Source organism: Clarias gariepinus, chromosome 18, assembly GCF_024256425.1.
Source record: "Clarias gariepinus isolate MV-2021 ecotype Netherlands chromosome 18, CGAR_prim_01v2, whole genome shotgun sequence".
NCBI classification, from domain to species: domain Eukaryota; kingdom Metazoa; phylum Chordata; class Actinopteri; order Siluriformes; family Clariidae; genus Clarias; species Clarias gariepinus.
This window is the reverse complement of record NC_071117.1, coordinates 16351706-16377572: the sequence shown is the minus strand read 5'-3', so window position 1 is coordinate 16377572 and position 25867 is coordinate 16351706. Positions and strand designations below refer to the sequence as shown.

Here is a 25867-nt window from a genome sequence, read left to right as displayed (position 1 = left end):
CAAAAGGTTTAGAAAAATTTAGCAAAAATAGTTATCCAGATTTGTTTTCCAGTTTGCTCATCAGGTTGATTTATTATTCCAAGTATTGAGCTGATGGGGTTAATATGCAACCAATGACATATTTTTTTAATTTATCAATTTTTGGGTCGCAATCAAAATAAAATATGGTTCACCTTTTAAGTTCACTACAAAATGTGAACAAATACAACTAGGAAGTAAAAACTTATGCAAGGGCCCGCATCCAGAATGAATAATGTTTCATTGGAAAACTGTTAAATTGCCAATTTATAATCTTTTTAATAATTTCCTTTATATTCAACAAACGTTTCATTACATTTGCAAAGTTACGCACACCATACACATGTCTGTAGTATAACTGAAGTTAATATTGAAATTGTCATAACGATAAACTGCTCTAAAACAAACAGGATTTGCATGTCTTAAGCAATTATTTACTACCAAAGTTCTTTAAAATATTTATTTTTATTCATTAATTATTCATTATTCATGGATATTACAAGACATGTCCTCCCAACTTTCCTGGATCAAATCTTCGACTTAGTGTGTTAATATTCCTGTCCAAGATGTGCTGGAATAACACATACTGTAAAGACCCAAGCTCTAATATGGATGATCAATTATTTTTGTACAACATCAGGGTTAACAAAGTATGTTATCCTCCTTATAATACTTATAATTCTTATAATATCTGGCTTATAATTGGCAATGATTACAACCTTTAACTGACCAACAAATTAGATTGAAGAATTGAACATGCTGTTGTGGTGTAAGAAACATATACAGTACCACAGTGCAGTAGGATTCTGATTGGTTAAAAGTTGTGCAATACGTAAAAAAGTCTGCATTTGTTTTATACACCCAAAAAGTCTGTCGTGTTATTCTCATCAGATTTGATAATTTGGTGTGGTATAAATATATATGTCGGCACGGTGGCTTATTGGTTTACACTGTCGCCTTGAACCTTCAGGTCACAAGTTTGATTCCTGCATTGGGTCTGTGTGCATGGAGGTTGCAGTGTTGTTTTCAGTGGGTTTCCTCCAGGTTCTCCGCTTTCCTCCCACAGTCCAAAGTCGTGCAGATTAGGCCAATTGGCCTTTTCAAATTGCCCATAGTATGTGAGTGACGATTGTAAAATGGGAATAAATACAATGGTCCCCATTCACCTCCACGGTCTCTAGTTGGACTACAGAGGTTCCTAAATGGATAAATGGAATACATGGATATAAATACTGCACGATTTTCAATTGTTTTGTAAAATCTTAGCACTCGTTGTTCAGTTTAACATGATCATTCTTGCTTTGTTCAGGATTCATGCCTTTTTCTATGATATCTTATACAGCAGATGTCAAGTAAGTTGGGACGGGTTCCCTTTTGAGTTTGGTTCATCTCACGGTTTCTTCATTTTTTTTCATTTTATTTCTTTCGAAGTATTTCCTTAAATCTATTTCCAGATTTCTGTAAAGCTGCTTTGTGACAATGTCTATTGTTTAAAGTGGTATATGAGGCAAAGAAAAAGAATAGAAATGCATTTTAGAGTTTTCTTCCCCCTGACGCCTTTTTTTTTTTTAACAAGGGAACCCAACGTTCACTGCCTAATCCCTTAAACCAGAGCTTTAAATCCCAAAGCCTCAGGTTGTCATCATATTTGGCTTTATTCTAGTCAGGTAGTAAAGTTTAAAAGAATGTGGAAAGCTGGTTCAGGTGTGTGAGAAAGGAAGAAAAAAAAATGAACACACTGGCATTGGAATAAAAACCACTAATCTCCACCATCATCTCTATGACTCTATGGCCCAGATTAATCTTAGTCAAACTTCATTCATTAAAGCTTCATTCATTAATTACTTCACTAATTCATGAGGCCAAATTAATCTGAGTGATGATTAGGGTGCGATAATAGAGGCTACATCTTTCTGCATTAATATGCGGAACATGGCCGTGTGAGATGCCATTATAGCTGAAGTAATGTTGATGCGCGTAAGGGTGTTTATTTAACACATCCATATGACTGTGATTGTAATCATGTTCCATTAACTGGCCAGTTCATTAGCTCTGTATTTCAGGAGATACAGCTGAGAATATATTGAGCATATATTAGAGACGTCTAGTTTTTTATTATTATTATTATTATTATAAAACTACTTATGGGTACACTATTCCTGATTTATAAATGAATAGGTTTATTACAGAGAGAGAGAGAAAGAGAGAGAGAGAAAGAGAGCGAGAAAGTCAGAGAGAGAGTCAATAGAACTGATTGATTTGTGTCTGGCTACAAACCAGGCAAGCAAGCTGCAAACAAACTGCCAACAGGGAAGGTGCGAACATTTCTCAACTCTCACTTGTTTCGTTAAAGGAACAAAACGAGACGTCAAACCATTAAAAACACATCAACAGTTCTCCCGCTCCGAGCAGAAAATAATATTAAATATAATAAACAAAAACCTCGTGTTCATTAAGGCTGGATATGAAGTGTAAAGTTAATATATGCAAATTTCATTACTGCTAAATGCTCATCTACATTAGAGGCATCATCAGTTTTATCAGTCAGAAGAATAAAAAACATTCTGTCCGTCCAGTCAATACCGTTTCTATCGTCTTAAAATGGCTTAAGACACATTGAAATTCAGTCACCTTCCTTTCAATTCCATTCTTACAAATGGCTGCAAATTTGGTGTCTGTAAATAACTATTGATTTCTCCAAGACGGCACTTAGAGGTCTCAGTGATGCTGCAAGAAATGCAGCCAGTTTTTCATGAAAAGAAAGTTGGAATGTTTGATAAAAAAAGAATGCAAGGTGCAACTTTGATGGAGCTGTAATACCAGACCATTAGTAGGTCTGACAGGGCAGAGAAGAAATTTAACATTTTATAGTATACATCACATAACCATCTCAATTTCCACCATGGAATTTGTATTGGCTAGTTTTAAATCGATTTTTTACTATTCATGGCAGGTTATTTTTGCATACAATACAGTACATTTTTGAAACTCTAACTTGTCATCATCCAGTGTTTTCTTTTTCCAAATTATGCTTTTTCCCACAAGCAAAACACTTCCACAATCATATTTGTTAAAGGAAGATACACCATATCAACAAACATTTCAATCAGGCCCCTTATCCCCAGTGAACACCAATCATAATGCTTCAGTGTAGCAAGACATCTTGGACAATGCTATACTTTCAACCTTGTGGCAAGAGTTAACAAGGGGGGAAGGTCTTTTTCTATTCCAACATGACTGTGCTCCAGTGCACAAAGCAAGCACTATAAATACATAGTTCGGTGTGAAAGAACTCGACTGGTCCTATCACGGAGCCCTGACCTCAACCCCATCGAATACCTTTGGGATGAACTGAAACAGAGATTGTGAGCCAGGCCTTCTAATCCAACATCAATGTCTGACCTCATAAATGCTCTACAGAATGCATGGGCACGAATTCCCACAGAAACACTCCAAAATCTTGCATACAGCCTTCCAAAAAAGAGTGGAAGCTGTTATAGCTGCAATAATGTGACCAACTCTATATTAAAATGTACGTATTTGGATACAATGTGTTTGCAGTTCCTGCTGTAACAAGAACAGTATGTCAACATTAATGCACTCATGTCTAAAACCTTTGTGGGTATGTGTGTTCCAGGCTGTGGTGCACTGCATGGTCTGGTGTCTTTGTATCATGACCAGGGTTGGCTTTTTCAGCAAGTTGTGCTGCGTTGGCTTTTCTGTGGAATTGGACAAGGCGGGCCGGGCTTTGGTCCCAGAGGGCATGGGCCTTTGGTGTCCATGATCTTGTCAACTGATCCTGTTACTGGTGCACGGTTGGTGATCAATGTTGTTCAGCTCATCTGTCAGTGGTCATAATGTTATAACTAATTGGTATATAGTGGACAGTCCATATGGGTTGTTATTTAACAAAGTAATTCTTAAAATCTGTGATGTTGAGATGTGAGATTTATTTAAAAATTCATGGAAGGATTCCTGGTTGTAAGCACTCTCGGTCTTGGCTCCACTTTCTGTCCTCTTGTTAAAATGACAGGCTGTGCAGTGTGTGTGTGTGTGTGTGTGTGTGTGTGTGTGTGTGTGTGTGTGTGTGTGTGTGTGTGTGTGTGTGTGTGTGTGTGTGAGTGTGAGAGAGAGAGAGAGAGTGTCTGGTGATGGAATGACTGTTTATTGAATCTGTAATGAAGGTAAGCACAAAAAACTACTTGTCTCTCGGATGTTCCATGAACATTAAGTCCAATTATAACCTATTAAAAAGGTGCAATGCATGGTTCATTAATAAATTAAACATTGTAATGATCAGCAAATCGCTCTGGAATAAGAGGAATAACACATTTCAGACTGCTGTAATATGAAAATGCACTCTGCTTCTGCCTTGTGCCGTGTCACACCCTGTAGTGTGCATTTTCATTCAACATGTACTATGTCATGGGTTTGTTTCATAATTAACGGACATATAAGAATGTCATAAGTGTGTAAAACACTCTGTGGCAAAGGTGAGAATATTTGAGTTAAGGTGAATACTGCAGAGCAGCATGATGCTGAATACCGAGCATGTCCTTTTATGCGATTGTTTTCCTGTTCTGCTGTAAGGATACAGTATAATGGAGCACTGTTGTCATTTGGCGACTTTTATTAGTCACATCCCACAGTCATATTGAGAGCCCTGCAGTTCCGCAATCAACAAGTGAACAAATACAAAAGATGCTACAGAGACAGTGATATAGGCAAGAACGAAAATAAGTGTTATAAAACTGCACAGCTTCATCACGCCAGTGCCTATTGATCCATAATAACAGTCTGAATTACCCAGAAAGATGGATTTGTCATTGTGGCATGTTGGTATTTTAAGCAGAGGGTCCAATTTCGAAAAAGAAAATACGATCCATATTTTATGTGAGGCAGCATGAAGTCTCAGTGATACATGTTGCAATCATATTCAAATGATGGCCTAATGTGGATGTAATGCTCCCATTATACTACCAGAAAATGCAGATGAAGTCATCACGGTGCATCATGTCGATACGCGCCAGTACAAATAATGGAAATTACAGGAGCTAATAAAACACCAGACACTAAACACTTCATAGTTCACAATATTAGACTATATTGGATTCCAGACACCAAGTAAAACAAAATGTGTCTTTCTTTTTTCATTATTATTATTTTAACACAACCTCATATGTCACAAGTTATAAGCGCAAACATGCTTTCAGGTAAGAATCTTGGTCAATTTAAAAAGTAGGCCCTTGTTAAAAACAGTAAACTCAATGTTTGACTCTGATAGATTTTGAATACAACACTAGCATAAACTCGGAAACTTGGCAGGTGGATCCAAATATACTGACTATCAGAAAGATTTTTCCTGACGGCTTCACACTGTACAATCGCATGATGCAATAGCGTACAGCAACAGCTCCGTATGAGATCTCATAATTTGAAATTGCATCATGCTCATATTCAGCACGAACACTCTGGTCATTTTTGAAAAAAAAATATTATTTAATAATGAGAATAATTAGAGTAACATAAAAATCCTATCTGATTTATTTAGGGATAAAAAAAAAACTACTGGCTAAATTGCATTAGCATAGCTGTACAGTATGTGTCAAGTCCCTGTTTCGGTGTTGAATTTAGTTAACTCTGTGCATGGACTTCTTGGTGTAAGTCAGTGTTACAGCAAAACCCCACCATCTCTATTTGTCCACACAAAGTAAATCTGCTGTCTGCACCTGCGAAATGACCTCAAAGCCCATATCATTAGATCACCCACCCCTTCTTATGCCTATTCTGGATCACCTGTCTGTGGAATTAGCGTGTCTGATGGAAATTTTGCCTGGCAGAGGACTGACATCCACCTCCACAGGTGCTCATGCCGATAATAATAATATAAAAAAATTTTATATATATATATATATATATATATATATATATATATATATATATATATATATATATATATATATATATATATATATATAGATGATTAAGGCAGATTCACAATACACTGAATGGAGGGTAGAGCCAATGTGAATTAGTAATAAGTGAAATGAATATCTACGAAAAAAGCCTAGAAATCATACAAATTCAATTTCACACACCCAGCCACGGTATATATTTATTTAATTGAATTCGGTTAAAAATACTTTCAGTAGCACAAATATTCTCTAGAAGGAAAGAACATGTATTTTGAAGTGCAGGTGGAAGTGCATCCTTTTTCACAAGATATCAGCAAGATGAACTGGAGCTAAACCCTTTAAAGCTTTAAAGGTCATGAGCAGGACATTGCGATCAATCTCATACTTAATAGCTGGTCAGCAACACGTAAGTCAAGACAAGTGTATTTGTAAAGCACCCTGAAAAACAAGCTATGTTGAAAGAAGTGCTTTTAACAAAGGCTCGGCTTACAGTAACAAGTCGATATACAGTACAGTAAAAGGAGAGTTTTGCAATGTAAAGAATGAAGGGCTAATAGAATTTTAAATAGAAAAGAAAAGGTTTAAGTATTTAATAAATTAATTAAAGGAGACGAGACGAAATGCACATTAATGCGTCAACACATAAATCTCACACCTGGGCAAAGGGCAAATTTAAAAAGATGGTTTTAAATGAGACTTAAATGAGCAGAGATTTGATTAATTGCTATAAACTGAGAAAGTACGGTTATCCTATAACCTTAGCAAAGATTTAAAAGAGCTTGATTTACTGATCTGAGACCTTGAGGTAGTGTGAAGTCTAATTTAATTTGAATTATATAATGATAATTCATGTAATACCCTTCACACTGATAAAAAAAAAAAAAAAACAATACTATAGTTTATTAATGGGACAATTATGGTTTCTAGTTGATAATTGCTTCAAATGCAGAGCAGAAAAAATTGGTAAATCCATTAATAAAAAATGACACTTGACTTTAATCATTTAAAAACCACATTCAATAGCCTGCAAATGGAACCAGCTATATAGACATATAGCTGAATAACCATGGAAGAAAAGAGTTGAATTTGTACTAAGTACACCAAAACGTGGAAGGATACCAACTTAGATACCAAGTTTAGCTTTGTAGTGTAGATGTTTGAGACCTAATTTAACTTTGGAATACATTTTTGTATGAAACTACTTTATATATATATATATATAAAGACATGGCCATCAAAGATGCATTGTACTGTGTACATAGTTGTTTACTTAAACTGATGATCATTATGGAATGGCTACAGGATCCTATCACTTAGCAATATCTAGTCCAGTGGTTTCCAACCCTGGCCCTGGAGGACTACTGTACCTGCTCTGCATTATTTAGTGTTGTCTCAGTTCCCAGCACACCTGATTTAACTAATCAGGTAATTAACATCTCTTTATGAATAGAACTGGTTGCAGGACTTGGGTTCCCCCAGGACTAGCGTTGGGAACCACTGATTTAATAAATCCATGTCATTTATGCAATGCCATTATGGATTCTGTAATTGAGGTTTTGTTTATATAAACAACAACAACAAATGTCTGAAATTACAAAATTAAAATGTAAATTTTTGGCAAGATGCAATTTGAAGAAATTTAGTAAAATGTCAAGTTAGATTAGATGTCAAATGAGAGGCTTTTCAGCAGCACTGAAGTTTTGAAAAAAAAATTGTATAATATTGACGTTTTAAACTAAACAATAAACTATTTTAACTATAATAATTATCCAAAGAACCATTAAAAGTCTTCCTTTCAAAGTGTATATATTTCTTTTGCACACTAGAAAACTTTTGGACGAATGAGTCAATGGATTTTTCAATAGCTCGGACAACCTTTAAGGAACTTAAACTCATTTGCCTTAGAGTGCCCTCAGTAACATCCCCACTGTTGATTTAACACTTTCAGAGTTCATATGTGTTTAACTAGACCCACAGTATATAAACTTTTTGGGCACTAAGTGAAACTTTTAAATAAATAGGATATTTAACGGTTTTTTGAAATACTAAATATCCTTAGCTGTGTAAAGCTTATTGGATAACATAACTATTTAATAAGCTTCTGCATGTATGGAATCATTTTATGGTTTTCTAAGTTATTGAAAATTCCTAAAGAAGGTTTGACTTGAAACATTTGAAATAGTTCTTCTAGACACTTAAGGAATCTGTCTAAGAATAAAAATTCCCTGTACAGTACATACTTATTTAAAAAAAATATATGTACAGTTGGGGCCATACATTCTGGAACAAGAATAAGTTTTTTTGAAATTTGGAATCTCCACACCACCACATTAAATTTGAAATTAAACACCATCAAGAAGTGAGCTAAGCCAATACTTTTAACAAGGGCTGAAACAATAGTGTGGCATTAAACTTTGGGACATTTACACACCCATTTGGGGAGGTCGTAAATAATGGGGGCCAAAGGCTAACAAACAGTTACATGACCAGTTCCAAAATTTTTTGGACCTGGCAGTAGATACATTTTTTCTTTGATGGTTCTTTGCATTTTTATAATTAGTTTTAAGCATTTGAAATGGATCTCAGTGGAATCTTCTCTACTGAGGAGATAGTTTGTTGGGTTCTACTGATACTGGACCTTGGAGAACCAGTTTGTCAATGAGTATAGATACCTTACATTAACTATTTTTTTCTTGGAACAAAACACTAAAAACATGTTTCTATTTACATTAACATATATAGAATGAGTCTCCAGTGTCATCACTTGGTAACAATTAGAAAGATTTCGACCATAAGAAAAGTCTTCAGGTCAGAGGACAGTCTACTCACTAGTTTCTCTGCAATATACTGTAAGATTATTATTTTTTTGTCTCTAACTTTAGGGGAAAAAAAAGAAGATACCATAATATACATGATAACAGAAACACGGTCATTTGAGAGTTAAAACCACAATATTGCTATGGTTGAAAAAAAATAAAGCACTTTTCTCTTAGAAAAAAGTAATTTAACTTCTTGTGAATTATTTACATCTATTATAACAGGACAAATGAAGCACGTTTAAACCAGATGTGAAGTCTTTGGTGGACACACAATTTATAAAGATGGAGAAAATCAGAGCTTTAGCTGAAACAGATCTGTAGACAGATTGCTCTCCCGGGCTCATCTGACGTGATCAAAAGTCTTTTAAGCTCCTAATTACATTATCAGACAGTTGGTGGAGGAAAGAGAGTGCGTGTGCAAGAGATAGAGGCATTGATGTCCAGCAGACAGCAGAAAATAGACATCTGGGAAAGATAGTGATCTCATAAGGACAGAGAGAAGTATAAGTGGAAGAAGAAGGTCAAAAGTATAGTGGTGGCAATTGTAGTGGAATTTATTATTTATTTATTTTTGTAATTGTATGTATGTGTTGCTATGGAATGCTTTGGAATGAAGGATTGCAGTTAATGCATTTATTAAGTGAAACTCTTAAATCTAAACTCCCCAAGACATTAAACCAAACTTTAAGCTCACACTAGCAAATGACAAAGCAAAAACGATCAACAATTAATTTCTATCCACATTCACAACATAAGTGGATGATTTTTCAACTGCAAAAAATAAGGCATATTAGGTATGATGCATTATTGCAACAAATCCAAAAGATCCAAAAGCTTGAAATCATCCTCAGCCTTATTAATATAGCCCTCGGGGTCAGATGTTTCTTTAGCTCCCCATTCAGTAACTACCTCCAATTAGTTCCCATTTACAATTTGCTAAAAAATGCTTATGTTAAAAAAAAAAAGCACTTCATTATGCACACCTGCTCATCTGCATGTTAACAGAAATGTCTAACAAGTCATTTATATTGCAGCAACTTAATGCATTTAGGCATGCAGACATGGCCAAGATGATTAGAAGTTGAGCATCAGATTGGGGAAAAATGGGGAAAAAGGAAAATGTGAATGAGTCACTTTAAACTTGGCATGGTTGTTGGTGCCAGATGAGCTAATCTGTGTATTTCCAAAACTGCTGACCTACGAGAATTTACACGCTCAACCATCTCATCAAGTTGAGAAAATATCCAGTGAGCGGCAGTTCTCTAGCTGAAAACACCTTATTGATGCCAGAGGCAAGAGGGCAATAACTGGACTGGTTTAATGTGATAGAAAGGCAATAGTAGCTCAAATAGCATCTTGTTACAACCAGGACATGCCAAAGAGCAACTTTGAACATACAATATGTTAAACTTTAAAGCAGTTTGGCTACAGCAGCAGAGGACCATACCAGGTGCCACTATCGGCTAAAAAACAAAAACTGAGGTTAGAATTCCAAAATTGGACAAAAGAAGATTGGAAAAACGTTGACTGGTCTGCTGAGTTTCAATTTCTGCTGGTGTGTTTAGAATTTGGCATAAACAACGTAAAATCATGGATCCATGCTGCTTTGTATCAGTGGTTCAGGCTGGTGGTGGTGTAAGATACAGTATTCTTGCGATACTTTGGGCCGCTTTAACCACAGGAAACTGAACCATGCAACAAAGCTAAAATGAACTTAAACTGGTTTCTGGAACATGACAATACATTCACTAAACTCAAATGACCTCCACAGTCACCAGATCCCAATGAAGTAGACATAGACATTTGGGTGTGGTGAAATGGGAAATTTGAATCATGGATCTTCAGCCGACAAATAAGCAGCAACTGCGTGATGCCTTCATGTCAATATGGATCAAGATTTCTAAGGAATGTTTCCAGCAGCTTGGTGAATCTATGCCATGAACAATTAAGGCAGTTGTAAAGGCATAGCGGGGTCCAACCCAGTTCTACTGTAGCAAGGTGTAGATAGAGATAATACAGTAATAAAATGATGAAACATATTGCAAGGAAGTAGCAAAGATCGTTGTTGTCTCTGATGAATGTAAAAAGTTAGTACAGGTAACATGCAAGTTCAAAGCCTGGCATACTGTATAACAAACGAAGCAAACACCTGATTTTTGTGATAAACATAAATTTAAAACTAGGTAGCTTTAGAAGCATTTACCATCAAAAAGAAATAAATACGTCATTGGTTGCTACACAAAAAAGGAAACAAACTGAAAGCAACATGACTGTAGGATTAGATCGAAAGTGCGTGTGTGCATGTGTGTGTGTGTGTGTGTGTGTGTGCATACTCTACATGCCTGATCACTTCAAATCAAACTCTCACTTATGAATCCTAAATCAAAATATGCCCCCCTTATGTGCAATAATCTACCAGCTTCATTTGCATACAATTTGTTGCTACCTTGTCATCTATTCCATCTCTCAGAGAGTGAGGAAATCAAGATGGCATAGCTCGTCTCACACCTTCTGAGGCTGACAGTTTACACAAACAAGCCAGCCGTAACTGACTGGATTTCACAGCATGAGTGAGAAAACACTACAATAACAAAAGAAAGCTTCCTCATGCAAGACTTAATAATACGCCTCGGAAAGAAGGAGATAAGCTCCAAATATTCATGGTTGAATCCCAGCGCTGTTGAATACTCAACTCTTGCTGCCGTTGTGACGTAATGCGTAAATTGAGTTGGATCTGACCGCTTTCTAAGGGCTTACCAGTGCTTCGGTGGCTCCAATCTTTAAACAAGTTGTTCCAAGGCGATCTGATGTCAAAAAGAATTGTTTAAATGTTCTTAATTGTGCATTGATTCCCTGGGTCAAGCTTTTCCATCTCCAGTCATTTCAAACGACCTTCCTGACTGAGGAAGACAGAGAGAAGTATAGGAGCGGGGGGGGAAAAGTTAAGTCTATTCAGATGTGTGATTAGGCACAGGCTCTTGGCTCTACCTCTTCCAGGCGATCGATGGAGAAAGTGCCTAGAGCTGATTAACTCTGTTTCAGGATTTGAAAGATGGGAAAGTGGCGAGCAAGTGCTTTTAACAAATGAGCTTCAGGAAAATGTCCAAGATTCACACTTAAGAAAACAGTTAGATTACCTCGAAAGGCAGCCGTTGAAAAAAAGAAAGAAGGATTCCTTGTGTACTGTATGTGTATGTTGATTACTTCCCAGTATTGTAGTCGTTCATTTCTGTTGGTAATTTATTTCTTCAGACATGAACACTCTCAAAACAAGGTAATGTGCTTCATGCATCCCCGATGAGAAGTGGAAAAAATGTAAAATGGCCAACCCAAATTAAAGGGTTAAAATCCACATCAGCAGCATAATGGGTCAATTCAGAGTCTGTTTAAAATGCTCAACTTCCAACTAATAGGATGCTACAGTACATTGGTGGGTCTACAGGCTGATAGACAGCTGGAAATAAGACAGGATTACTTTGAGCTCATATTATTGCTGTCATCTACAAAACTAACAGCCGGTATTGGCTGATGTTTGATTGACATTTGTATTCATTATCGCCCACATGACACGGAGTCCGAATGTGAACCACCGGCACTGTTAAGCTAAGAGGCAGAGAGGATTGCAGCACTCTCATAACCTAAAGAGTGATTTCAGATTATCAAGAGAGCCAGAGCTAATCCTACAGTACCTCTGACTCAGCACAGTGCCACTGTCTCGCCACTTAGAAGTGCAGGCTGAGAAATGTCTGCATGCAAAAACAGGGGACAGTGTAGCCTCACGCAACATTTTTATAATGTCAAGGCAGTGAAAAATTTTAAAGCATGGGTCACGTCTAATAAACAAATCTATAAATCTCAGAAATCTTGAAAGCATGTGTCAACTCTAAAGCAATGTGTAAGGTTGGGGGAGGGGGGGTGCAGATGAGGGACGAAGGGAGGGAGGGACGGAGGGAGGGAGGAAGCGCAAAAAGGGGGACAGCAAATTCCAGAACCAGACAGGCCAACCAGAAAAGCATAAAAATGAAAAGTTTAAAGAAAAAAAAAAAGAAAAATAACAAAAACCAGACAAATAAATCAGATTTAAAAAAATTATCGAGTACTGTAAATAGATCGAAGTTTAAAAAAAAAGGAAGGAAGGAAGCAAGCAGAAAAACAAAAAAAGAAAAAAAAGATGTCAAATTAAATGTTGCATGCATGCTTGCACACATACACAGGGCTGTTTCTGCTCCAGCATTGTGAGGTTACTGGCTGTATTCTAGGGGAATACAGCAGGCCTACTATTTTTAATCTGAAATTAATTAGTGGGATTTCATTTGGCAGCCGAGGAAAGCATGTGCCCATTAACTTTCAGCAAAATTATGTTACGCCAAGCACTTTGATCACCAGAGACTGCCATTAAGAGAACAAAGTAGAGCATGCACTTCATTTCCGTTTCATTCCGGCCCTCTCACGCTTTTAAATGCCACTCACCTTTCACGCTTCACACACTCTAGTCTGGAAAGAAATAGCCGGAGAGCTCAGGTAGGAGCTCAGGGAAAATAAAGGAGGCAGGACACTCACTCTCAGATAGTTTACTGAAAGGGACAGAAGTGGAACACTCGTTCCACTCCCTTGTTAACGGTCTTTATACTGTATGTGTGTAGATCTAAGTGGAGTTCTCATCCAGTGGGGCAAAAAAGGATTTAGTCAGCCACCAATTGTGCAAGTTCTCCCACTTAAAAAGATGACCTCACAGACCTGTAACTTCCTCATTAAGAGGCTCCTCTGTCCCTTACTCGTTACCTGTATTAATGGCATCTGTTTGAACTCGTTATCAGTATAAAAGACACCTGTCCACAACCTTAAACAGTCACACTCCAAACTCCTCTATAGCCAAAGAGCTGTCAAAGGACACCAGAAACAAAATTGTAGACCTGTACCAGGCTGGAAAAAACTGAATCTGCAATAGGTTAACAGCTTGGTCTGAAGAAATCAACTGTGGGAGCAATTATTAGAAAAAGGAGGACATCCAAGACCACTGATGAGCTCCCCCGATCTGGGGCTCCATGCAAGATCTCACCCCATGGGGTCAAAAAGATCACAAGAACTGTAAGCAAAAATCTGGTGAATGACTGCAGAGAGCTGGAACTAAAGTAACAAAGGCTACCATCAGTAACACACTGCGCCGCCAGGGACTCAAAGCCTGAAGTGCCAGACGTGTCCCTCTGCTTAAGCCAGTACATTTCCAGGCCCGTCTGAAGTTTCTAGAGAGCATTTGGATGATCCAGAAGAGGATTGGGAGAATGTCACATGGTGAGATGAAACCAAAATAGAACTTTTTGGTAAAAACTCAACTTGTCATGTTTGGAGGAGAAAGAATGCTAAGTTGCATCCAAAGAACTCCATACAGTGAAGCCTTGGATTACGAGCATAATTCATTCCAGAAGTGGGCTCGTATTCCAAAACACTCGTAAACCAAATTTAATTTTCCCATAAGAAATAATGAAAACTTGAATTATTTGTTACACAGCCCAAAAAAATAACAAAAAAAAAAAAGTAAAAATAAAACAAATTAACCTGCACTTTACCTTTTAAAAATAAATCCTGACAGATAAGTGTTTCCGCTTATGCGCGCAGACGCTGTGTGTGTTTGGGTCTGTCATTATGTGTGTGTCACACGCGTAATTTGACACCGTGCGGTTCACAAACACAAACACACACACACACACACACACACTAAAGGCGAGAGAGAGAGAGAGAGAGAGAGAGAGAGTGTGTGAACCGGCACGGTGTCAAATTACACGCGTGCACACACATACCAATGGGCTGAGGGAGAAAATGGATTTTTAACCATCTAATAAGATTTTCTTTTGCTTTACACGTGCGCACACACGTGTGTTATAAGGTAAACAGTACACGTGTGGAGTGGCCAGTCTCCAGATCTTAACCCCACAGAAAATCTTTGGAGGGAGTTGAAAGTCCGTGTTGCCCAGCAACAGCCCCAAACATCACTGCTCTAGAGGAGATCTGCATGAAGCAATGGGACAAAACACCAGCAACAGTGTGAATCTTGTAAAGACTTACAGAAAACATTTGAGATGAAATTTTGTTATTGACCAAATACTTATTTTTCACCATAATTTGCAAATGAATTCTTTAAAAAATGTGATTAAAAAAAAATATATATATATATTTTGTCTCTCATAGTTGAGGTATACCTATGATAAAAATTTGCAGGCCTCTCTCATCTTTTTAAGTAGTGGAACTTGACTAAATACTTTTTTTGCCACAAACGTGTGTATACACGCACATACACGCAAACATCTGCATTTCAACATGAGAAAGATAAACAAAATTATTCTAAATTATTCTAATACGATCCTAAACTGTTTGGAGGCACATTTACATGAGAAATATGATATTCACAAATATCCTGTTCGTTTGGAACAACACAAATAAAAGCTTCTGGCTTTGTTTAAATTAACATATGAAATGTCTCACATCAGCTGCAAATAGTTTAATTGGCAATAATTTACTCCCACATTTACATACAGATTACAGACAAAACATGTTTTAATAGCTTATTCATTTCAAATGCCCAAACTGCTTTAAAAAATGTAGAGAGTTAAGATATTTTATTTTAATCTCGGCAGATCTTATTATTTTGACTTGGCCTTGTAACATTTTTACACATTTACATACAATTTTACTAATAAAGATCTTTGGGATTTTCGTATAATTTTATTAAGATCTTTAACAAATTATTTGACCTGAGTTAGGATAAATTATAGATCAGACAGTACTGTATATCACTGTTCACTAATAGAACATTAATTCCATTTTGAACATTAATTAAATGACTATGCTAATTTAATCATTATGAGTTGATAATACTTTCTTACTAAATCATTCTCTACCACTTATCCTGTACAGCCTGCAGACTCTCCCAGTGGTACTAGGCGGGGAACACCTTGAACAGGGTGCCAATCCATCACAGGGCATGCAAGGAGACACACTTGTACACTACAGGAAGTTTGGAAACACCAATCAGCCCAATCTGCATGTCTTTGGACTGTGTGAGGAAAGTGGAGTACATGAAAGAAACCCACGATGCAGATGGAAGACATTCACAGAGGGAAAACTTTATTTTGTGAATAATTTATTCTTACTGTATGCTTTTATTTATTCCTTTTGAAATAAGTATTAGTTCTATAAGTTGTTGTTAATCAGCTGCTTATGTTACGGGCTCACCACAGCAGACCATCAAACTGCACAACAACTCCTCCCATTTTATCTGGCCTTGGAATTGGCACTGCATGCAGTGGCTGGATATTATGGGGTGCGGCAATCCACCGATGGGAGGGCTTGAACCTGAATCCTCAGATCCTCAAACCAACAACCTAGAGCCTTAGCCATCTGAGCTTCCACTTCCCTACAGTATATTGGTTTTATAAGCAATATTAGCATTTTACTCTGTATAGCAGGACTATACTCTGAATGTTGGGAGAGCCTTATAATAATAATAATAATAACAATAATAATAATAATAATAATAATACATTTTATTCATGCCGGTGGTTCACATTTCTAGTTTGCATGTTCTCCCCCTGCTTGGTGGGTTTCCTTCCAGAATTTTGGTGTTTTGTCCCACAGTCCAGGCTAATGGTTGCTCCCAAATTGCCCATAGTGTGTAAGTGTGTAAATGTTGACTGGAGGTCCTACCGCAGTCATAAAAAAGGGAATAAATACAGTGGTCACTATTGGCCTCCACGGTCCCTAGTTGGACTACACAGGTTCTTAGATAGATGGAGGCGCCTTTCTAGTCACCCAAGGTCACAGTCCAAAATTTAAACAAGCAACACATAATTAACACTAAGCAAAAAAATAACAGGATTTAATATTAGATAAAACAGTTGACAAAGTATCACCTAAAACAGTCAACAAACAGTGTAAAACCTGTAAGATTTAAGTGCAGCCCTACATCATGTGGAATAGGAGCTTCCGAATCAATGATTTGATTTGAATGTGGTTGAAATGCCTATATTACAGATGTTTTCTGGAAAGGAATTCCAGAAACGAGTATCAGCACGGCTAAAGGCTCTGGGGCCCATGGTCGTCAAGCGGGCAGGTGATGTAAAGAGGAAACTTGATGAGGAAGAACAAACAGTGTGAGTGGGCTGTAAATCTGCATAAGCTCTGATAGATAAGGAGGAGCGACATTATGGAGTGCTTTAAAAGTGAGGAGAAGAATTTTATTCATAGGGAGTCTGTGTAGTTGAGGGTGATGTGATGCATGATAGGTATTTGAGTTATGATACGGGCAGTGAGTTCTGAATGAGTTGACGTTTATGGAGGAGCTTTTGTGAATTATATTGTAATCAATGTGGGACGTCACACATGGAGGTGTGTAAGTGGCACCACTTTGAGGGGTAAAAAATGGAGGAGACGAGTAATGTTATGGAGCTGAAGGTAACATGAACTGCAGACACTGTTAACATGGTTGGAAAAGTGTTTATTTCATTAATTAGGCAGGAAGGTAGAAAAGAGTCATAAGTCATGCTTTGTGGAGATGTAAAGTTATGTATCATCTGCATACCAATGAAAATGTATACTGAATTTTCTAATGTGGCCAACGGAAGAAGACAAATGAGGAACAGAAGGGGCCCAAGGACAAAGATTTGGGGAACACCATAGCTGACAGGGAGTGGCTAAAAACAGTTTTTTTTTTTTGTTTTGTTTTTTGAGCAACTTGAGTAGTCAAAAAGGTATAAAGTAAACCAGGCAAGAGAGATGTCAGTGAAGCCAACTGAAGCAAAGCATTTGATAAACAAATAGTATGTGTATATGGTTAAGAGTCCAGTATCAGCAGCCATGAGTGACTTTTACCAAAGCAGATTCTTTAGTATGGAACTCTGAAGGAAATTATTCAAAAATATTATTGTCATGAAGGTAAGAGTGGTAGAGTATTGCTACTACTTCTTCCAGATTTTTTTAAATAAAATAAAGATTTAATATTGAATGAAAAATGTATGAGATTTTTAGGGTTGGTGCTGGGATTTTCAAGGATAGGAATTATTGCAGCTGTTTTAAGAGATGATGAACAATGCCTGAAATGAGAAAGGGGTGAATAATACCAGTTATGAGAAAGGTTGTTGATGAATATTTATAATTTTGGCATTGAGAAGGTCATAAAAGCATGAAAGCATCACATTGAACAGTGCGATATACAGTACATGTGGTGAAAGTGTGTAAGAAGGTTTTAGGATACTGATTACTGTAGAAAACAAGTTTTTAATGTTGCCTTCACCAGCTGTAAGTAGCTCATGGTAATATGCAGATTTAGCAGAGGTCATACAGTACCATCTTTATAAAGAAGCACATGCTCACTACACATTGCTCTGTGTAGAATAAGTTATTTTACTGCATAAAGGCATTCTAGGCCACAGCCCCTGGATTTGAGCTGATGAAGAAGCTCAAGAGTAAACCAGAGTGCAGACTGAGCAAAAGAGATGGTTCATGCAAGAATGCCCAGGAGGATCAGTAGTTCAGAACTGTAGTAAGATACCAGAACATCAGGGGTGGATAGATGCTCACTGCATGGAAGGATGTTAATTGCAGTGGACAAGGTGGAAGGATTGGCCTTTTTTAAATTCCAGAAAGGCATTGAGCATTGCTAAGGAGATTTAAATAGTGAAACATTAACAGTGAATTAGATTAATTTATGGTCAGATATGGGCAACTCATACAATATGCAACACAGTCAAAAGGTGTAACAACAGGGCAACAAACAAGTTCATTAAACCCAGCGTTAGAAGAAAGTTTACACACAGAGATGTTGGTGTTGAACCGCTGAATTGTAAAACAGTGATTCATATGATGTGTATGTGGACAGTGTCAGTGAAAATGCCTTGTAAGTTGTGATGTGGAGTATCGTGGGATCACCACCATGTCTGACGGTCAGGGCTGCGAGATGTAAACAGACTTTAGGGGTATGGTGGAACAAGTCAATTTGTTGCTACCAAGTCATGACCGAAAATATATATACATAGTGGGTAGTGGTTGAAGAACAGAATGATTTCATGGCCTTGGTGTCATCATACCAGGAGCCTTAGACCTTTGTGAAACTAATTGCATTTAATTCATTTCTTCTGCTTATTTAAAAATTAAGAGTCAGTGGAAGGTCCTTACAGAGATACTAAGATAAAGAAGTGTGTGTGTGTGTGTGTGTGTGTGTGTGTGTGTGTGTGTGTGTGTGTTTAATAAAACTACTGTTAACATGGCCTTTTCATGCCACTGCCTAAAGCCTCACACAGATACAGTACTGCACACACATGCACTTTGTTAACCTGTTATCAATTAGCCGATGATAATTACACTCCCAGACCATGTATTATTTATGCTTGCTTTTGCAACTGGTTGAAAACCTGAAACCTGCCATTATCGATTAACTTTGCCTTAATTGCCGCTTCGAGCTCGCAAAGATTTTCCGCCTTGTGATTACAAATCTAGACGTTTGCCGGATAACATATGCTAATTACATGCACAAAACCTCTACGCAAGCAGGATTTTCCCTGTCCTCTGGCATCGACGGGCCGACATCCTGATAAGATGCTGGCGGCTCAGATACTTTAAATCCTACCACTAGCAAGAGGAGCAGCGAATTGCCTTTTAATGATCCTTAAGATGGACTTGCTGGAAAGAGATTTTAAATTACAGATGGTAATTCTGTTATCTCGTTCTAATGTGGGGAGATCCGCACGGGCAAACACTTCTGGTGAATTGAGAATTAGGAAAAAGAAAACAAAAACAGAAAGAAAAAAAAAAACAAAGGACAACATGAGTAATAAACTAAATCAAGAGTGAAAACTGGCTAGCATTCTAATCAGATTTAGCAGTGCTTCAGGTCATTGGAGCTCACCATCGTGTATGCTTTAAGAATCTGAAGCGCGAGGCTATTATCTGTATGGCTGTTTGTTTAGTGTTCAAAATATTTATATTTACATGGGTGGGTGTGGATGTGACCGGTAGAGTTTATACCCTGATGACACTAGAAAATGCTGAATAAAATATGAATAAATTGCAGATCATTTCAAACACATATTGTATATTGTATTAGTCTGAGTTAAGGAACACCCGGCAAATAAAATAATAAAGTTTTCATTTCCAAAAAAAAAGGTAAAACCTACTGTACTTTTACACATGTTTTTGTTTTGGTTCAGCAAACACCCTATCCAAAAAAGACTATGTTCATCTTCCCCTTTTTTATGTCCTTATATTAATTATGACATTATCCGTTCAGTCTATATAATTTACTCATATTCGGTTACATCCTCACTACAGTATGTAGCAATAAAATCTATACGCCGAGCTACAGCCATTGTCCTGAACACACTTTAAACACCATTTCTTTTAACATCTTAATCTATAAAATGGCTTTATGTCTCATTCAGCCTGCTTTTTGTTAACACCAGCCTCCCTTTACAACCAGGCCATATGTTTAGAAGCTGCTGCTAGGGATTTGTGTAATTCCAAGCCATTACTCGCAGCTGCAGGAGAAAAAGCAATCGATCTGCTGCTCGTCAGCCCGGCTTAGCTGCTGTCCATGCGCTCAGCAGATTTCCAGCAGCAAAACATCAGTGATGCTAAAACTACACGGGACATTTGGGGTCAAACTCCAAAAGCGTCTCTTGTCGAATAACTTTAACAATAATAACTTTAACAACACAAGCATGCTTTTCTGCGAAATTTATTTCAATTATAGTTCTGGTTCAATGCAAACTGCTACCTAAAGCACATTTCCTGCAAAAGGCTGTGGGAAGAAAATGAACAGATATTGATTAATGAATTGGTAAGGCTTATTGGGGGATAAATTCTGCTTTATCAGATACTGTACTGTAGGTTTAGCAAAAAACTAATCACAATGTTTTACTTTTTTTTAAATAAAATTTAATATAGATAATTATTGAGCATATTTAATAATATGTTAATACTGTTACAAGACTATATTTTTGAATAAGAAGCAGGAGAAAAAGATTTAATTAAACCAATTTTTAAGGCACAAGGATGGAGAGCTACTCAATTATAAAAAAAAATAACTGAATTATCTTACTTTGAGTCACATTAAATAAAGAAAGCAATGGAAAAGAGTTTATTATATTTTTATATAACATAAGATGCAATAAATATTAGAAATATAAGTAAACTTTAAAACTCGTTTATTGTATTCCTGTTTTTGCCGGAACTGTTTTCCTACACAATCTGTCAGAACACAAACACTGCTGTACTGTCAAGCAAACCTGTCCTTTTTTATTGAAAAATTTATTCCTCGCTTTCTGCACTCATCTCCTCCCTTAAATTCCACACTGCTTCTGTTGGGTGTGTCTCATTTCAGGGGCTGAACAGTACACGGTCTCCGCTCACTGCGCAGACCATGACGGCCGAACCGACAGCCTGGTCTAAAGAGCCAAACTGCAGCTGGTTTACATCATGCAACACTTAACCATGTTTTATGTTTTAAAAAACCTATCTCTCCTGGAGTGGATTTCATATGAACCAGCTTGTTTTGTATTGTTTTTAAAATATTTTATTTTTATGTATATATCAATTTTATATTTCTAATATATTTCTTTTTAATATCTTCTCAAACTGTGTATGCCATCATCTCTTCTGGTGTCTTCACTGGCTTCAAAAGAATCTTGGGATAGATTGGACTATGTAGCCTACACCATCCCACCCTTCCTTTTCAGCTGCATTTGAATGTGGAAACCCTTAAAACGTGACAGCCTTAGTCACAACACTATGACATAATCAGAGGCGTGATCAAAACAGTAGAGGTCCCTGAAATGAGACACTACACCCATTCCACCTTTAACATCTTTTATTATGACGAGTTAAGCAGTATCACATGAGAGGGAGTGGTGTTGGTCTGTCTATCACCATAAACCATGTTTAGAACACCTGTGACACAGAGTGATACATATAATTGAATGTCCCAGTGCTGTTATGCTCTATTTTCAACACGTGGAATGCCTCTTGTTAAATCAAATCAACTGCTAAACTGCTGAACACTTGAACTAAAGTATGATGGTCTGATTATGTACTGTATATGAAATCTCTATCCACATTTTCAGGTAAAAGAATGGAATGACAGCTACAACTTCCTCAGTAACACGGGCATTTATCTTTTACTATTTATTTATTTATTTATTTGTTTTCTTGTTTTTGTGTGTGTGTTTTGTTTTTTTTTTTTTGGGGGGGGGGGGGGGTGGGTTGAGGATGATATTTGTAGAAGAGACCTCCCCTATCAACCAAGTGCTCCAATATTGATCCTACATTTAAAATGGATGGTCCTTTTATGGCTTTAACTAGTCTTAGATTTCTGCATAGGTTATTGGGCCCCTCATTGAATGTAAAGCTTCTTGGTTCTTCTTTGGTACTTGGCCCCCTCAGGATGAATAGGGCAGAGGGATCAATTTTTTCAATTGAGTGTGAGCACCACATAAGTGCTACACAGAATTTTTTTATGTTTGCCCAAAGATAAACAAGCTTAAGTACCCTTAAGTGTCTGGGGAAACTACAATGTGTACAATATTTACCGAAACCATGTAGGACAGTTAAATTCCATTTACAGTGAAACCTTGGGTTACGAGCATAAACACTCATAAACCAAAGGGAATTTTTCGATAAGAAATAATAGAAACTCAAATTATTCGATCACGTGATGCTTGGCGTCAAAACAAGAAGCGTACAGTATGCATGATACATGATACTCGGTACTCGTAAACCAAGACTTTTGTTTCAAAGATTTGTTTTCCAAGTCAAAATGTATTAAAAATCTCTGCTCGTTTTGCACAACACTCGCAAACCGTGTTACTCGTAATCCGAGGTTTCACTGTAATTTTATGTTCATTACATTTTTAATCATTGGTATTGCCACAAAGCTTCTTTGGATGTGAGCTGAAATCCATAATAAACCAGCCAGAGGTGATACTGGCAAGGAAAAACTCCCTGACACACACAAAAAAAATATATGGTGAGATGTTTTCTTGGGAACACAGCATAATTGCACTGTATTATAAATCAAGACAAACAGTACTAAGTGTGTTTAAATTATGTTTAGTATCCGTCTATTGCATTGTGTGTAAGAATCATGAAGTGCACAGTACATCATTTCTGATTACAGCAGTAGTAATTACAATCTTAGCCCCAATTTTACAATACCCAGGTGGGATCATTTACTGAAGCAGGAATGGGTCTTGGACATAAACTAAACTGGCATAAAAGATTTAAGGGACAAGCTAAAGAGCTCATAATGGTTCAAATTAAAACTGCTCTTCTCCACATTTCTTTGAATTTAATTTTATTTATATAGGGATTGTCTTAAAGCAGTTTTTCAAAAATAAAGTAAAGAAAAATAAGTATAAATTATAAATATCTCTGTCCCTGATGAGCAAGCTGGATGTGATAGTGGGAAGGAAAAACTCCCTGAGATTACAAAAGGAAGAGCACTTGAGAGGCACTAGTCTTAAAAGGGATAACGGATACATCCATAAATCCTAAAAATCCTATAAATGTCTATAAGCAATATACTATTATACTGTATAAAGACTGACAGCTTTTATTTTGACAATAGCTTACAGTATATTTTCTTTATACCAACAGTATACAGTATACTATATGTGAGCTTTCAGTAGACAAATATTTAGAAAATATCTAAATATATAAAATATTAACTATTTCTTAAAACCAATATTTAAACTAGATAAACTTTGCAGTAGCTTTATCAGCTGTATTTCTCTTAAACTTTTTAGCAATTAGATCATTTAAAAAATACTTCTGCTGATTCTTCACGATTAATAGTCATTTAGTCAATATCAAATTAATTATTAAGATATATGAAAGTATGTATTTTATTTTAAAAAATGAGCAAACTGTGCTAATTTATACGTTTAATTAGATTTTTGTTTTATGCCATTTTACTAGACACCGCTAAAATACAGCAAGTAAGCTAATGTATATTAACAATAAGGGCAGATTAAAAAAAAAATTATTTAGGTTTCCTAACCTCTAAAATAGAGGTTTTTATATAGTAAAGACATTCCGATACTCCTCTATGTCTAATATCTACCTGTAAATTAATTTTCATAGGACACACAGGCCAGTCAGGATGCACACATGCTCTCGGGGGTTGCATTGGTTGGCCGCCATGTCTGAAATCCTTCCAATAAACCAACAGTGGGACCTCCAACCAAGCAACAGGAAACAGCACAGTCAAACTACTACACCAGATGGTACAGACTGGCTAATCAGAGCCAAGCAATCTGTGGCCGCTAATGTGGGTGTGCCAGCTTTTCATTTAGGAGCAGTATGCAATAATCCGAGAGCCATAGGTACAGAAAAGACAGTCAATTAATGATGCTGTAGGGCAGCATGACCTCGTAATTAAAAACCTTCGAAGCATTTATACACATCAAATTTGGAATGGTCATTTTTTTATACTGCATTACTGAAGTCTTTATTACTACTGCTAGGAACCTCAGTTGAAGGTGCTTCATGTTTTTTTTTTAATTAATTTCTTGTTTTTCCTTGTTTTATATAATGTGTATTTAACATGAAATGTAAATTTTCTTTAATTATTTTAATTAGTTTTTCATCCTTCTGAGTTTAATCCTCTACTAAGGTGAGATCAGATTTTTTTTTTTAAAGCTTGATCAATTCATAAAGAATGTACAGAAACACAATTGTGTTAATGTAATGTTAATTTAATAATGTATAACTAATTCTTAATAAAAATTCCTGATAAAAACAAACAAACATAATAACCGTTGAATAAAGATGGTAACTAAGGTACATATTACCTGGTTTTATTAGTTTATTTAAAAGAAAAATTTTTATCGTATCACCTTCTGCTGAGGATCAGTTACTTATATGGTTACCTCGCTATTGCATTATTTAGCAATGACTATAGGTATGTGTTTTACAACACATACAAACTTGTCCCAAACTTGTATTCCTTGTGTCTGTTTCATCATGAGATGGGGCCAATAAATCCTTACAGTTTATCTGCTTTAGCTATTCCTTTATCTGTACGTCCCTGCTAAAGTGTTCAATTCAAACATGTATTACAAAGTTATTCCTATATATTTTAGTAAAATGAAGGTAATATTTAGGTATACTGGTGATGCTGAATGCATAGAGGTTGAGAGGGGAAATGAGGTTGCTGCAGAGGTTGTTACATAAACAGCCAAATTATAAAATGTATCTTTATGCACTTTTTTCGTATGTTAAAATTAAAAAAATAAAGGGTGGCTAAAGACATTTGCACAGTACTGAACCACTCACAACTACAGCTGATATAGTTGTAGTTAACTTGATGAATAATTAAGGAATAAAAGGGAAGGTGTCAGTAATACAAACCAATCGGCCAGAAGTGCTTACTTTAAAAAATTAGTAAAAAAAGAAATTGTGTAAATAATAGTATATTTCAAATAATTAATCAAGTAAATTATTGGAATAAATACTCCAAATAAATTATTCCAGACTGACGATTATCTATACTAAAGCCAACTACCCACATGAAAGTACTTATACTCATACTCAGTCTGTGACATCCATAATTTTTTATGTCTTTAATTATCATGTAAGGAATTGCCAGTTCTTACTAAGATCAGTTATAGAACACATGCATTTTAAACATAAAAAAAAAAATTTATTTAAACCTAAGTTAATACCTTCTGTCAGGGTCCTATTTTATTATGCTCTCACCTGCATGCCTGCTCCTTGCGTTTCTGCATGAAATATTTCTTTTTCACGTTCTGTAGCTCACCAGCCAATCTCTCAATCTCGTACTTGTACTCCTGTGCCTGAGACTCGCACATGTTGAGTTCTGACGACAGCGCCTGACAAGAAAATAAAGACAGTTAACTGGGGAATTAATGTTTTCTTTCCCCTTTAAACTTACTAATATTATTATTTATGGCTTCTTTATAAAAATGTGTCATCAGGGAAGAAATGCATTAATGAAGTAGCCTGGTCGTTCTGTAATGTACTGTACATTCAGGTAGTCAGCTAAATTAATTATATTGCTACAGAAAAGGCAATCAATGGCCTACATCTGAACTACATAGGGAACCCCAT

General features: G+C 36.4%; 1 protein-coding gene across 1 annotated transcript in view; it reads right to left on the bottom strand.

The window, feature by feature from the left end:
- cfap58 (cilia and flagella associated protein 58) overlaps positions 1 to 25867 on the bottom strand; it is a 132336-nt gene that overhangs the window by 3872 nt on the left and 102597 nt on the right. Inside the window, 1 exon segment of the mRNA XM_053477311.1 lies at positions 25496 to 25629. Coding sequence (XP_053333286.1) covers positions 25496 to 25629 — 134 coding nt within the window.